The sequence below is a fragment of the Chelonoidis abingdonii genome, chromosome 18 (assembly GCF_003597395.2).
Source record: "Chelonoidis abingdonii isolate Lonesome George chromosome 18, CheloAbing_2.0, whole genome shotgun sequence".
Lineage (NCBI taxonomy): Eukaryota > Metazoa > Chordata > Testudines > Testudinidae > Chelonoidis > Chelonoidis abingdonii.
In genome coordinates this window covers 401,566-416,834 of record NC_133786.1, presented here as the reverse complement: position 1 = coordinate 416,834, position 15,269 = coordinate 401,566, and the positions used below count along the sequence as shown (strand labels likewise).

The 15,269-nt window shown below is 53.8% G+C and overlaps 1 protein-coding gene across 1 annotated transcript in view; it reads right to left on the bottom strand.

The window, feature by feature from the left end:
* Positions 1 to 661: 661 nt before the first annotated feature.
* LOC142047887 (nectin-3-like) overlaps positions 662 to 15,269 on the bottom strand; it is a 39,425-nt gene continuing 24,817 nt past the window's right edge. The window contains exons 8-9 of the mRNA XM_075073430.1: positions 2,503 to 2,654; positions 662 to 690 (exon numbers count right to left, since the gene is read on the bottom strand). Of these exons, the coding sequence (XP_074929531.1) occupies positions 662 to 690; positions 2,503 to 2,654 (181 nt within the window). The remainder of the gene's footprint in view (positions 691 to 2,502; positions 2,655 to 15,269) is intronic.

The following is a 15,269-nucleotide window of genomic DNA, read 5'->3' as shown; positions in this document are numbered from 1 at the left end:
AGTTCTTGCAATTTTTGTATTGTCTTCTATCCAGCTGACTGATAAATACAGTGAAAAAGCTAATAAAGGTATTACTGTTCTACAGAATCTGCAGAGACCTGCAGAAATATTCACTGTATAGAAACATAGGAGTTACCATATTGCACTAGATCATTGGGGCATCATACCTAGCATCCTGTGTTTGGCCCAGATTCATTTAAGCATGTGCACAACTTTCAGCATGTATCTAAGTCCCAGGACTTAAGTCCCACTAAAACCCCATGGGACTTGGTGAAAGTTTTGCATGTGCTTGAGGGCTCTGCTGAACTGGGTCCTTTGACAATATCTGCTAAGAGCCTGATGAAGGCAAGAACATGACCAAATGTGCACTGCTGCTCAAGGGAGAGGGAAGGGGTAAAATCCTTCCTGAGCCTGCATCTTGAAAGCATGAAGTTTGTGTGACGAACTGGGAATGTTCTTAATGTTTTCTCTGAATGCTGTGTTGGTGCCTCAGTGTTCCCTATGCAGTTCTTAAGTATCTAGGTCCTGGAATAAGGGTGTGTGACTGCTACAGAGCAAAGGACCACTGAACATAAATGCCTGACATTCTGTCTCCTAGCAACTGATGGCCTGGGCCTCTCCTCTGCAAAGGTGCCAACTAAAGGTGTTGGAGACAAAGAGATCAGGTGATCACCTGGCCCCGGAAAGGAACTGAGTAGAGAGGAGGGGCTGGAGGGGGTTGTTAATCTGCAGCTGGTGGGGATGAGGACTGAAGTGAAGACATGGGGGTCTGGCTCACTGCCCCCCAGAATGAACCCAGCCGAGGGGTCCCGTTCGCTGTACTTACAAGCTTTATTTTAGACCGTGTTCCTGTTATTGAATAAACCTGTGTTTTACTGGCTGGCTAAGAGTCACGTCTGACTGCAAAGTGGAGGTGCAGGACCCAGTGGCTTCCCCAGGACCCTGCTGGGGCAGGCTTGCTGTGGGAAGCAGACAGAGGTGCACATGCTGAATGCTCCAAGGAGAGACCCAGGAGGCGAAGCCGTGTGAGTTTCTTGCTCTGCAGACAGTCTGCTCCGAGGGAGAGGAGGCTCCCCAAAGTCCTGACTGGCTTTGTGGGAAGCAGTTCCAGAGCATCGCCCAGGGACTCCATGACAGTTTGGTAACCCTTATTTTGGCATGCATGATTATAAGGATATTGATATGCTTTAAAATATACCAGTCTTAACTGGAGGGGAGAGCACATTCTTCATTAAATAGTATACTTTGACAAGAAATCAAACGGATTTACTGGACGGTGTTTTCCCTTCCTATCAGGGTAAGTGTTATTACTGACAGAAAGAAAAGGTCTGTCTCATTTTACTCACAATGCTGAGTCTGTTCAGAAAGACTAGAATCAATGTTTTAAAAATGGGTGTTTAAAGTTAGGAGACTAAATTCATGTTCAAGTGCCTAAAGAAGTGGACTGACTTCAGAAGTGCCGAGAGTTCCAGACTGGAACTGAATTCAGTGGGAGGCACTGGGCACATGCTGAAAGCCCCTTGCACCAAAACCGAAGCAAAATAAAAAAAACATGGAACCATGGGTTGTCGTGTAGTAGTTTTCACTAGCTACAATGCCACCAGCATAGTAGTTACTGAGATAAGAATGGATTCAGACTTTACCATAAAGATTTGCCCTCAAGAACACAGAAAGAGTAAAATGAATTTGTAGTTCATGTTCTGAATACTGCTACCTCCCGTTAATTGAAACATTTGCACCTATTGGTAAAATTAAGCAATTCCATTTAGTTTACCCCCATCATCATGGTAACCTACAACTGATGTGAGGCCATGGTACACTTTCAATATGCTGCTATACTCAAAGGAACGTGTACTGTGATAACATGGCACTTCTGTCTGCTCCTGAGATTCTTTACCATCGGAAACCCTGGAATAAGTGCTTTCCTGATTTAAATACCAACTAAAAGTCTGCCAACAGCAACACCCCACCCACAAGAAAGTACCACACAGACGGGAAAGGGCATGTGGAGCAAGATGCGCTAACCATTTCTGCCCCCTGTAATTAGCTTTATGCTTGCTCCATAGGAGTGTATGAGCAGTGAGAGGCGTCACTGTTATTCTGACCAGCTCAGCTGAGGATAAAGGAATAAAACCAGACTCCCTCAGGAAAGTATTTTGGGTTTTATAACATTTCTTCCCTCTGCCCCCAACTCTGCCATTGTATTTAAGTCCTTACCAGCACTTAGGGCTCGTGTATCCTCTAAGACACTACTGTGGTCCTTTTCAGTGCTACAATTGGCAGCAGCATGCATGATGGAACAATGGTATTAGCCCCTAGAAACAGTGGTAGTACCAGCAGGTTAATGGTTTATTTCCATTTGTCCTTCCCACTTTAATCAAAGACTGAGTTTTAGGAATAGAACATGGCTAAAAACACATTCAGCTAGACACCTAATCCAATGTCTGGCACAGTATTTTAAACTAAGCATGCTTAGGAAGTGAGGGAGAAACAACAACTCACCTAAAATGTAGACCGTCTGTTGATCACTTCTTTGTCCAAGGGAATTGGTCACCTTACAGACGTAAGTCCCAGTGTAATTGTAAGTCAATGGACTGTTGAAATGCAGAGTATTATTTGAAGACATTAAACCTTCAGGCCATTGCACATCCAACCTGAATTAGACAATATTTGGAAGTTTAAGTATTCTCAGAATTTACACAATAAAATTTAAATGCAAAATGAATTATCTTACCTGGCTGGTGGCTCCTATCCTGAACTGGGCTCAGCTGCTACTCCCAGCTGGGCTATGGAGGACGGAACTTCCTCTTCCCCTGCATGGCATCTGGGGTCATGTTAGACCCATCCCCAGATTTCTCCCCCAGCTGTCGGAAGCTCTGCCAACTCTCTCCTCTCCGTCCCCCTCTCATCCCCCATACGTCCTATAGCCATTGCTCCTCAGCTACAGAGGGAGGAATCGCTGTACAGGGAGCTGCTCCCCGAGCATCCAGACTCCCTTATACCCAGAATCCGCCCAGCTAGCCCCACTCCCCCTGAACCTGGACTATCCCAACAACCCACACTACCAAGCCTCAACCAGCTGCACCTGGATCCTAACCCCACTAGAGCCTCACACTGAGCCCCAACCATCTTCACTTGGACCCTCGTGCAGAGTTCCATTAACATTTGATAGGGAAAACAACCCCCCCAGCTTAATGACTCACATTAAATAAACTTCGCAATTGATTTACAGGCCCATGTTTATAGGCCTCAGGCTTTTGCTAACATTTGTAGAAGTTAAGGCTCTAATCGCTCAAGGGATAAGGAAACGGGATATGCTACACTGACAAAAGAGGAATTGGGATAGAGACAATGGGTCCCTTAGGGGCCAGTTCTGTGATAGGCAAACCATGACAGTGCTGCTCGCATAAGGTAGATCCCAAGGAGGGGTCACAAGGTAACCAGCTCAACACTGCCCTATTATATGATACCTGATAATGGCTTCTATGGAATTCCCCTTTAGCCTAAGTAAGTTTGAAACAAAGGTTTTGTTGGCCTTATGCTAACTTGCCTTAATAACCTGTCTGTCTGCACAAAGTTAAAAGCTTGTTCATCAGCACAAAATTAAAACTTGTCTGTCAGCATAAAAGCCATCTGGCCGGAACTGAGGAACTAGACTCTAGACAAAGGATCCCAGGGGGCCATGCTAAGCTTGCTCAAGGTAACCGCAAGTAGGGGTAACAGAACAGTCAGGGCCACATGATGGCCAAGGAACATCAACAGGAAGATGTCAAAGTTAGTTGCTTGCAAAATTGCAATATTCATACCGTATAAGGAAAATATCAGTTATGTTTTGCAGTGTAAGCTATATGATCGTGCAAATAAGGTTGTGCTAATGTGTAAGCAAGACATGATAATTTGCGGTTTTAAGCTTTATAAACCCTGGTAAAATCTGTGAGGGGCAGAGCAGCATACCCTTGCTAGGGGACATGCTGGCTCTCCCTGTATGCATACCTGTAAAATCAATAAAGGAGCCTCAGGCTGTCTGATCAAATCATTACAGTGGTGGTCTTTCCCCTGACACACTGCACCCAGAACCATCCAACAAGTCCCTGTGAATCCAGACTCCCCCCCCCCGCACCCAGATCCCCCACTAAGCCTCCTGCACCCAGACTGCCCCAGACAGAACCCTTCCAACTCATACCTCGATTCCTCCACACTAAGCCACTCCACTCTTGGATCCTGCCTGCCCTATTGCATATGGCACATAGGATTGGGCCCTGGGGTGTTTCTGGGGCACACTATGTCACAGTTGGGTGCAGCCTCACTGTCTTTGTCCCACGGGGGCGGGGAGGGGGCACGCTGGAGCTGCACAGTGATCTTCCGTCTCTGTGCAGCCAGTGTCCTGAACTCCCCATGCCATGCTGGACCCTCCATATTTATCTGACAATTATTTAAAATATCATGTGCAGAATTTTTTGGCACAGAATGCTCTCACGAGTCGTCTTTTGTGCTCTTCTGCAGGTTTGTAGGCTGTAAATAAGTCATCTTCCATCTTTTGAAGTAAGGCTTGAAGGACACATTTTCCAAAGTCATTTACAAGAATGAGCAATCTTAAAACAGACCAACTTTATCACCAGTTTAGCTCCAAATCATGTCAATGGAATTAAGTTAAGAGCCTGTGTGGGGATGGTGTCACTACCACAGTGTGAGTCACCATCAAAGAAGAGGATGGAGGGTAAGCAAGCTCAGAGAAATGAGTTGGTACCAGTGCGGTGCGCCTCTCAGTACCTTTCAATAATGATGATTTGGGCTCCCTGAGGATTCAGAGGTCTTTGTGGGATAGGAGTTTGGACAGCACCAGTGCATGTGGATGTGTTTTCTCAGGAGTAAGCATATGGGGTGGTGCCAGATGCAGCACCAGAATAGGTATGGCACACTTTTCACTTCTGGCTATGGAAGACTGTACCAATAAGGAATTTGCGTCCAAATCTCAAAATGAAGGCTGAGTCAGATGTCAGTGTCAGAAACTCTCTAGATGACTTCTAGGTATGCTACTGTGATCACAGTACTGCAGGAAAGGGAGCCTCAGCAATATCTGTGTTTGGACATGAGGTCTCTTCAGACCCAGATCAAGGAAATGACTTTCCCTTTTTTGTCTGATTCTGGAGAATGGGGTCTTTCCTTTGGAAGTCTAGCGTCTTTGGTTACTGCCGAAGGAGAGCGGGTCAATGGAACCAATATATTTGGGGATAACTCATCACCTGGGTCTCAAAAACACTACAGAAATAGGAATGTATGTTTTCCTACCTCAATTTTTTAGATCTGTTTTTAAATCTAAGTAGATTTTACATTTAGAGGGAATGTGGATTTCTCCCAAGCAGCAGAGAGGCAGGTTGAATCTCCATCACTCCAAGGGAAGGACTTGTGGCACATACGGAAAGATATGAAGTCCAGGGTCTTCAGCATAACCCACACGTGGGGCTGCGGATGAGGGCCGGGAGTTGAGGGTGGGGGTGAGGGAAAAAACAGGGACCCACAGGAAAGAAGGGGTGAACCCTCTCAAAGCGTGAATTTGTGCTAACAGAAAAAAAACTAAGAAACTAAAATGACACGGGCATAAGAAAGCAAAGGGTAGCCAGCTGCATGGTTCAACTGCTGCGCATGGACTGCTCTGTTGCAAGACACTGGCAGTTTATTGGGGTATGAAGGTGAAGAGGGCATAGGTGCGGACACCACTGACAAACATCGCTGATCAAGAGTGCACGAGCAGGTAGCGTATACTGATGTAGAGCACCCACAGGGACATTACTCAAAGAAGAATATGTGTGTGTGTGTGCGCGCGCATCATTTCCATCACTGAAGTGTCAACACACTCTGCCACGCAACACCACATGCTACAGCTACTTTTCATGAACAGTACCCTAAAAATTCAACATGTACAGTGAATGAACATCCTCAGAATTTCTCCCACATGAGATCTTGCTGACTATAGGCCAGTGACTGGTAGACAACTATAGAAATGTTTTATTTCTGCAGCTTAATAGCTATCCTGCTTGCCAGTCTCAAAGTCTTCCCACCATAGGAGTTAAATGACTGAACATGCACAGATCTGTACTTGTTTAAGTTATTTTTCATTGTGTATGCATGGACTTTTATTGTCATTTCATTGCGTGAACAGAACACACTGCCACAATACACACTCATTTGTCATCTCCTCAGCCAAACAAGGATTCATTAACCTCTGTGATAGACCCAGGCCAGTTGAGAAGAGCAGAGTAGTCCTGTTGGTATCCAGGAAGTGCTAAAGGACCTCCCCTCAGCCTAAGGGGAGTATCCACAGGTCTGTGATACCAAATAATTGTGTGGGACAACCAATGAAAAAAACAAGATCAGGAGTGATGTCATATGGCTAAATGAAGGGAACCTGATGGGGATACTGAGCAGAGAACCCCAGATAGTGCCCACTACTCCTCGAAGGTGTCAAGGGAGCCAGCGGACACCACCCAGAGGAACTCTGCCCGGATGCGTGAACAGACAGAGGAGCAGAAAAAGGCCCCACAGTCGCAGGAAATCCCGTTGGCCAATCTCCTCTCCCTGGTTTTGTACATGGCTAGTTTGGCCAGGGCCAAGAGGAGGTTGAGAAGGAGATCCTGCAACTTTGTGGGGCCATGGATGGGAAGTGCATAGATAAATGGGTGAGGGGAAAAGTACAACCAAAAACACAAGAAGAGATGCAAGAGGAGCCGGAACAGGGGCTGCAACCTGGCACACTCTAAATAAATGTGCGCCAGGGTCTCCTTCATGCCGCAAAAGGGGTAGGTGTTGGGGCCAGGGGTAAACCGCGCCAAGTACACGCCCATGCTCACAGCCCCGTGAAGGAGCCACCAACTGACATCCCCGGCGGGCCTCAGGACCAGGGCAGAGTATAAGCTGGCCCACCAGGGCTTCTCACCCTCGAGAGGTGGCAGGAGGTCCTGCCACTTTGCATCGGGGTGGGATGCGAGGGTGAGGTAGTGAAGAGTGTGGAGCACGAGCGTGTACAGATGTTTTCTCGGCACGGTCTGGAACAGAACCGGCTGCAGATCATGCAGCCAGCTTGCAGTGAAAGGGCGGGGGTGCTGATTGGGTCCACGGGGCAAGGGCCCGATAAAAAGGTCCACAGGGCCTGAGGTGGAGGCTGGGCGGGGCGTGCCCTCTCGCAGGATCCGGTCAAGGTAGGCCCGAGCAGCAGGCAGTAAATTGGCCTTCACCTCCTGAAGTACGTGCCGGGGAGTACGAGGTCTGGAGAGCCCCATGCGTTGAGCCAGCGTCAGGAGATCCAGCCAGTCTCCCTGGTTGTAGTCCAGGAGGTCTCTGACCCTAGTGACTCCCACCAAGACCAGCCTCTGGCGCACCGTGGGGGACTCCGCCACCTGCATACGAAGCTAGGGGTTGTGTAGCAGGGGCTCCACGAGGAGATCAGCCCCCACGGTGGCTGCCACAGACCTGGTCGTTGAAACGAGCTTCCAGGTCAGGAGGAGGTCTTGGTAGAAGACTGGCACCCGAGAGAGGTCTTGTGGAAGATCTCTCGGATGGAGGTAAAAGAGCTGCCGGTCACATCGGAGCCCTCGGAAGCGGCGGCGGAAGGCGTGCACCAATACGTTCCACGCTGGACTACCTGCACCATACAGGAGCCTCTGCAGGGTCTGGAGGCGGAAGACACGGACCTGAGTGTGTAGGCACTTCAGGCCCTGCCCTCCCTCCTCCAGGGGCAGGTGGAGGACCCCTGCAGAGACCCGGTGCATAACTGGCCAAAAGAACTCCAGAATCGCCGTCCAGAGGTTGGCCAGGAAACCCTGGGCCGGGACCAGGGTGTTGAGCCGGTACCAGAGTATGGACAGAACTAGTTGATTGAACACCAGTGCCCTCCCTCAAAGGGAGAGGCACTGGAGTAGTCCCGTCCATTTCTGAAGCCGCTCCATCACCCTGCCCTCTAAACTGTGCCAGTTCTCTGGCGGAGATGGATGAGTGGCAGAAAGGTAAACGCTGAGATAGAGCAGCGGACCCGCGCTCCACTGGATGGCCTGAAGCACGGGTGGGAGGGAGCTTGCCTTCCACCCGTCCCTGACCGCCAGGCCAGAGCTCTTGACCCAGCTGATCCGGGCGGAGGAGGGCACCAAGTAGATGGTCTGGCAAGCCTCCACTCGCACCAAGTCGCCCGGGTCCTGGACCACAAGGAGCACATCATTGGCATATGCTGATAGGACCAGCTGCAGCTCCGGCTCTCGAAGCACCAATCCCGTGAGCCTCCGATGGAGGAGACAGAAGAAGGGCTCAATCACCAAAGCATATAGCTGACCCGAGAGAGGCACCCCTGCCGTACTCCTCACCCAAAGCTGACCGGTTCGGTCAGGGTCCAGTTGAGCCTGACCAGACACTCCGCAGAAGCATACAGCACCCCGAGAAAACCCACAAACCAGGGTCCGTAGCTGAACGCTCACAGAGTGCTCAGGAGATACCTGTGGTCCACCCTGTCGAACGCCTTCTCCTGATCCAGGGAAAAGAGGGCGAATGACAGACCATCCCTACACACTAATTCCAGAAGGTCCTGGACCAGATACAGGTTATCAAAAATCGTGTGGCCTGGGAGGGTGTAGGTCTGGTCTGGGTGGACCACGCCCACCAGCACGGACCCTAGCCGCATAGAGATGGCCTTCACTATTTTGTAGTCTGTGCTGAGGAGCGAGACGAGACGCCAATTCCGTAAGTCGCAGAGGTCCCCCCTATTCAGCAATAAGGTGAGCACGGCTCGCCTGCACGAGAGAGGGAGGACTCCACTCTGCAAAGACTCAGCCCAGACGGTGACCAGGTCTGGGCTGAGAACATTCCAGAACACGCGGTAGAACTCCAGGGTCAGCCCATCCATGCCCAAAGATTTATTGGTGGGCATGCGACGGAGGGCTTCCGAGATCTCAGCCAGAGTGAGAGGCAGCTCTAGCCAGTCCTGGTCACCCGTGCTGACCATCGGGAATCCACCCCAGAGCGCTCTGCAAGCGTTAGGATCGGTCAGATCCGGGGAGAAAAGAGTCGCATATAAGTCCCTGGTCCTCCCACACATCTCCGCCGGATCCGTGAGGGGGGTGTCATCCTCCGCCAGGAGGCAGGTGACGTGCTTCTTGGCCCCCTTCCTTTTCTCCAGGGCGTATAAGAAGCAAGAGCCACGATCCATCTCCTGAAGGAGGTGAATGCGGGATCGAAAAAAGGCACCTCGGGCCCAATGGTCTTTGAGGGCCCGGAGCTCCTCCCGCTTCTCCCGGCACACACTGCAGAGAGATGGATCCTCGGGGCTGGCAGCCAGACGCCTCTCCAGCTCCAAGACCTCCCATTCTAACTGCTCTATTGCCGCATCCCTCTGTTGGCTGGCACCCGGGGTGTAGTCGCGGCAGAAGAGCTGGGCGTGGACCTTCCCCAGGTCCCACCGCCGCCGCGCCAAGGCAAAGGCACGCCTCTGCCCTCGCCAGGCCAGCCAGAACTCTGAGAAGGACGCCACGAAGCCTGCATCCTCCAGCAAACTATTATTAAAGTGCCAATAGGCCGACCCCAGTATCTCCGCGCTGAGAGAGGCCGTCACGGTGGCAAGGTGATGATCTGAAAAGGGGGCTGGCCGAACGCTGGAGGAGTGGGCTCGTGAAAGGTGGAGACATGACAGGTAAATGCGGTCCAGCCGGGAGTGGCGCGACCAATGGGCCTCCACTCGCATGAAGTTGAACGTTGAGACGTCGTCCGGATGGTGGTCGCGCCAGACGTCCACCAGGGAGTGGCGTTCGACGATCTCCCGGAGGATGTCCGTGGCCGCCGGGCACTGCTCGGTCCCCGAGCAGTCTCATTTCTTGAGGGTGGTGTTAAAGTCCCCGTCGAGGACCAGGCACTCATGAGGATCCAGGGAACCGAGGAAGGTGGATGCCTGCTGATAAAAACACTGTCTCTCCGGGCCCAATGTCGGGGTGTAAATGTTGACAAGATTAACCACAAGCCCGTCCATGCGGACCCGGAGGTGCAGCAGGCGGCCCGGCACAGCCTTGGCGACCCCCAGCACCTCGGGCCGTAGGTCGGGGGAAAACAGGGTCGCCACTCCAGCCGTGCGAACCGAGAGGTGGCTAAAGTATATCCCATTCCCCTACTCCAGCTGCCAGCTAGCTTCAGCAGCCGGATCTGTATGGGTCGCCTGCAGGAAAACCACAGAGTACCTCACCTCCTGAAGGAAGGAGAGCACCTGGCTCCTCCAGAGACCCATCCTACAGCCCCGGGGGGTTAACGTGGCAAAGATGATCGGTGCCATGAGGGGGGATCCTCGCCGGCGGACACGTCCATGGCCTCCGTCGGGCCACGCAGCAATCCATGACCTACCCCGTAGGTGAGTAAAGAGTCACAGAAGAGGCGGACTTGCTGGTAGGCCACGGTGGCCTGCTTCCCGGTCCTCTTACTCTCCCCCATGAGGGCCCTTGCAGCCCAGAGGATCTGATGGAAATCCCCCCACCGCTGGAGCGCAAGCTGGACCTTGTTATGGGAGCCACAGACATTCTCAAGGAACTCCTGCAGCTCCTCCCTCCTCCAATGGGCTGATGCCACGCGACCTGCCCCGCTCCCTGGATCAACAGGGGGCGGCAGAAGGAAAACAGCAGCTCCTGATGGGTCGGGACACAGAAAAACTACTAAGGCCACTCCCTGCGGGGTGTTCCCAGGGGCGGGACTGGCATCACGGGAGGTAGAGGGGACAAGGTTGGCATCAGGGATAGGGCAGGGGACAGGAGAAGGGGTAGGGCAGGGATCAGGAAGAGAATCGGGGAGGGGGGCAGAAGTAGGACCCTGAGACCCAATAGTTGGGCTGCTGGAAGGTGGCCCCTCCTGGTTAGGCTCAGGGATCCAGGGAGTGGGAAGGGGACCCTCAATGATGCCAGGCTCAGCCACCATGGTTCGTGCGGCAGCCCCGGCATCCAGAGAGGGATGGTCCTCAATGGGGTCCTTGCCTGGGAAGGAGGTTGGGTGCTCCACACCCAAGAGAGACACCTCCTAGGAACCGGGTCCCGGCAGCGGGGCACTGGCCATCGCCCTAATGAGTTCGGCGGCCGTTAGCAGGGTGCCACCCGCAGCTGAGCTAATGGAAGACCCCAGGGGACCCTCAGAAGCGGGAGCAGAAGCAGCAGTTAGGGGAAGGGAACACAGGGACAGGGGGACCGGGGTGAGGTCGCCCAGATCGAGGCCCGCTGGCAGAGGGTCGTCCTCCCCCTGCGTGACTGGGGTCAGACCCAGGGCCTCGATCTCCTCATAAATGGAAGGGAGATCACCATCCATCACCCCAGGGCTCTCCCCGCCAGCACCCGAGGCGACGCCCACCTCGGTGCTCGCAGGGGCTTCAGATGGTAAGGTGGTGAGAGGGGCTCCTTTGGGGGCCTCCATGGGAAGGGATCCGGGAGGAGGGGCAGTGTTATCTTCCGGTGCTGCCACGGTGTCCCCAGCCGGCACCACAGAACAGGAGTCATCAGGGGGCAAGGCGGAAGGCTCATCATCAGTGCCCCCCTTCCTGCTCTTCCGGGGGGGGGTCTCCAAATCTGAAGGATGTAACGGGGCCCAAGCCTTCCGCTTGCCCCGCTCCCCCTGCACTAAGGACCAGCCCTCCATGGCATAATCTGGGGGCTGGCTAACAGGTGTTGGGTCGGGGGGCTCAGGGAGGCAATGGTGGGGTAGCATGAATGAGGGAGGATTCTCCCTGGAGCGAGCCCTCTCCCATGCCCAGCGGAATCTCCACCGCACCCTCCTCCACAGCAGTGGACTGAGAAGGAGGAGGAGCAGCTTCGGGTGCCAGGCAGCCAGGAGTATTGGCAACGACAGGGTCGGCGCCTAGCCGGGGCTAGGGGGTCCCGGACTCTCCTGCATGCTGGGCCAAGAGGCAGTCCCTCCGGACGTGCCCCATCACCCGGCAGAGGAAGCCCTAGGCCTCCCCCGTCAGATAATGCACCCAGTAGCAGGCTCCCTGGTAGGGGACCAGAAAGGACCCCTCGAGCGCCTCTCTGTCACGCACCGCCAGCGGCAGTTGAAGCTGCACTTGCTGGTTGAACAAGAGGACGTAACGGAGGGCGGGATCCTTGCAGCCCAAGGGGAGAGGGCTGATGACGGAGATAGGGCGCGCCAGGGCAGAAAGGGTGGGCAGCAGGGCAGCATTGGGCAGGAAGGGAGGGACGGAGGTCAGGCTCAAGCAGACCTCACGTCTTCCAACGGCTTCAAGGAGATGAACATGCCCCCCACCATCTCTACTGCTTCCTGGGCAGCGGCCTCTGATGCCAGGAAGAAGACTACCCTCCTGTACATTTTGGAGGCCGCCACGATGGCCATGGGCCCCACCATCCTCACCAACTCCCGCACGTAGGTCTCCACGCGGGGCGAGGCGGGCACCAGGAGGCAACGGATGTCGTGCTTCCTGGTCAAGGTGGGGAAGGGGCCCCTGCCACTGTAGATGGTAGCGGAAACGGTGGTCAGAGGAGCAGCAGCAGGCGGGGGGGGGGTACTGTCACCTGGGCGTATGCCCTGGGGGCCGGGGGAGGGACACTCGTGGAGCTGGCGGAGGGAGCAGCGGGGAGGGATGCCATGGCTGGTAGCGGGGCTGTGGTAGCAGGGGTAGTCCCTGCCATGGAGAGCCTGGCCTTTTTAGCTGGGCCCTTACCCTTCTTCCCACCCCAACCTTTCCCACCGGCTGTGGGGGGCTCCCCCAGAATCGGAGGGGGCGAGGGACATGGCAGCAGCGGAGGTCCCCCCCAGTACTCACCGCCACCAGTGCCTCAGCGGGGGCGGTGGCAGGTGGATTGGCAGCGGCGGTCAAGGTAGAGGCCTGGAGAATGGGCACGGCGGCAGGTGGAGGAGGGGTTGTGGGAGCATCGCGAGGGGTCTCCCCCGTCGTGTCCCCTGCCATAACGAGAGCGGGGAGGGGGACAAACTGTCAGGGGAGGAGATGGAAAGGAGGTGACCACCCCTCCCCGCGAGGCTGCAGGCAAAGGAGGAGGGTGCCAGAAAGGGAAAGCTAAAGGGGCGTGGGGAGCAACCAAGGACCTAGGGGCGGGAGGGTGTCAGGTCATTGACTCAGAGGGGAATTTCGGCTCCTCTAGCTGCACTACGGGATCGGGGGGGATAACAGCATAGGGGGGTGCAGTGAACAAGGGCAAACTCAAATAGGGAAAGGGCACAAGCGCATGGGAGGGGGCATGGGCGCACGAGGGGAGGGGCCAATCAGGGCTGGGGGATCACGGGTGGGGGAAGGGCGAGCTGGGAATGGGGTGGAAGGACCACGGGGCTAGTGACAGGGCTGGGGCAGGACAATCAGTGCCACAGAGGGAAATGGGTGGGGCAGACAAATAAAGCAAAGGAAAGGGGCCAGTCCAGGGAGGAGGGTGCACCCACAAGCGCTTGTGCAAAAAGTCAATGGTTGGCTGCTCCTGCTGCAGGCCCAAATGGTGGAAGTGTGTGCGGTGAGCCAGGCGAGCAGCTCAGTCCCAGAGGCAGGAGGTCGAAGCAGAAGGAAAACAGCCAGCGTGGGTGGTGGAGGGGGTAACAATGGTGGTGGGAGTGAACGGGACACGGATGGACCGGGGGCAGGTTCCATGCCACAACCTCAGTACCCCAACAGACACAGTTCAAAACCCCACCACAAGAGCACAATTCGAAAAATACTCAGTCCAGAAAAGCCCACTCCACAGTGGTGTTCAGAGCCATTCCGCGGTCTCCTAGCAGTGGGTGGCCCTCTTCTACTCCTTCTCCTCAGGGTTCCAACAGCTCCCCAGCAACAGCCACAGTAGCTCCAGGTGGTTGTGGTCTGGCGTCCAGGCAGGAGGGACCCCGCTCAGAAGGTGTCCTCAGCAACAAGAGCTGGGGTCCCTCACACCCCCCCTCTCTGGGAATCAGGCCAGCAGTCCCCTCCTCAAGGGCTGTAGGTGGAGTAACAGCAGCAACCGAGTGGGGGGTGGATCTACTAGACAGCCAGTAAGCAGATAGCAAAGAAAAGGGGTGGGTGGTGCTGTCTAGCCCAGCCAGGGGAGCAGCTGGAGCAGTAACAGCAGCAGCAGCAGTGAAGTCCCAGCGCCCAGCAGGAACAGCAGCAGCAGCCCTCTCCCTCCTTCCTCTACAGCAAAGCGGTAGAAGGGAGATCTACTGGCCACAGGAGAAGCAGTTTTCTGTTCCCTGAGTGACCAGAGCAGGGGCTGCTCCAGGATAATGAGAACACCTGACTCTAATTAACCTGCTAAGAGTCAGGTGAGGCTGTTAAGCACCTGACTCTAATTAAGGCTCCTCTGATGCTATAAAAGGGCTCACTCCAGTCAGGCCAGAGGGAGCCAGATGAGAGGAAGTGTGTGCGTGTGTGGAACTGGGAGCAAGAGGCACAAGGAGCTGAGAATGAGTAGGTGTACTGCTGGAGGACTGAGAAGTACAAGTGTTATCAGACATCAGGAGGAAGGTCGAGTGGTGAGGACAAAGAAGGTGTTGGGAGGAGGCCACGGGGAAGTAGCCCAGGGAGTTGTAGCTGTCGCACAACTGTACCAGGAGGCACTCTAGACAGCTGTAATCCACAGGGCCCTGGGCTGAACCCAGAGTAGAGGGCGGGTCCGGGTTTCCCCCCAAACCTCCCAACTCCTGATCAGACACAAGAGGAACTGACCTGGACTGTGGCTTCTACCAGACAGGAAGGTCTCTGGGCTGTTTCCCAACCCACAGGGTGAATCTGTGAGGCGAGCAAATCCGCCAATAAGTGAAGGACCCACCAAGGCAGAGGAAGAACTTTGTCACACCTTGTTGTGTACAGATTTGTCCATCTACTTCCAAGTTATTAAGCTCGCTCAGCATGTGTTATTACCATTACTGAGAATATAACCTAGCCCCTTTACCTTAAAATTCAGTGGATAAAACCCAAGAATACATCTATTCTGCACCAGTTCAATTCGGCATTTCTTCAAAAGCACTATTCAGAATTTAAAAGAGATTTGAAAGCAACTTCAACTGAAATTTTTTCTGGGACAAAGAGGTACAGATGAGATTCTTCCTTTGTCTTCCCCAAATGCCACTACTTTGTTCATTTGTACACAGGAATGCAAGGGCAAGATTAGAAAGGCAAAGGCACAAAATGAGCTCAAACTAGCTATGGGAATAAAGGGAAACAAGAAGACTTTTTATCAATACATTAGAAGCAAGAGCAAGACCAAGCACAGGGTAGGCCCACTGCTCAGAGAGGAGGGAGAAACAGTAACAGGAAACTTGGAAATGGCAGA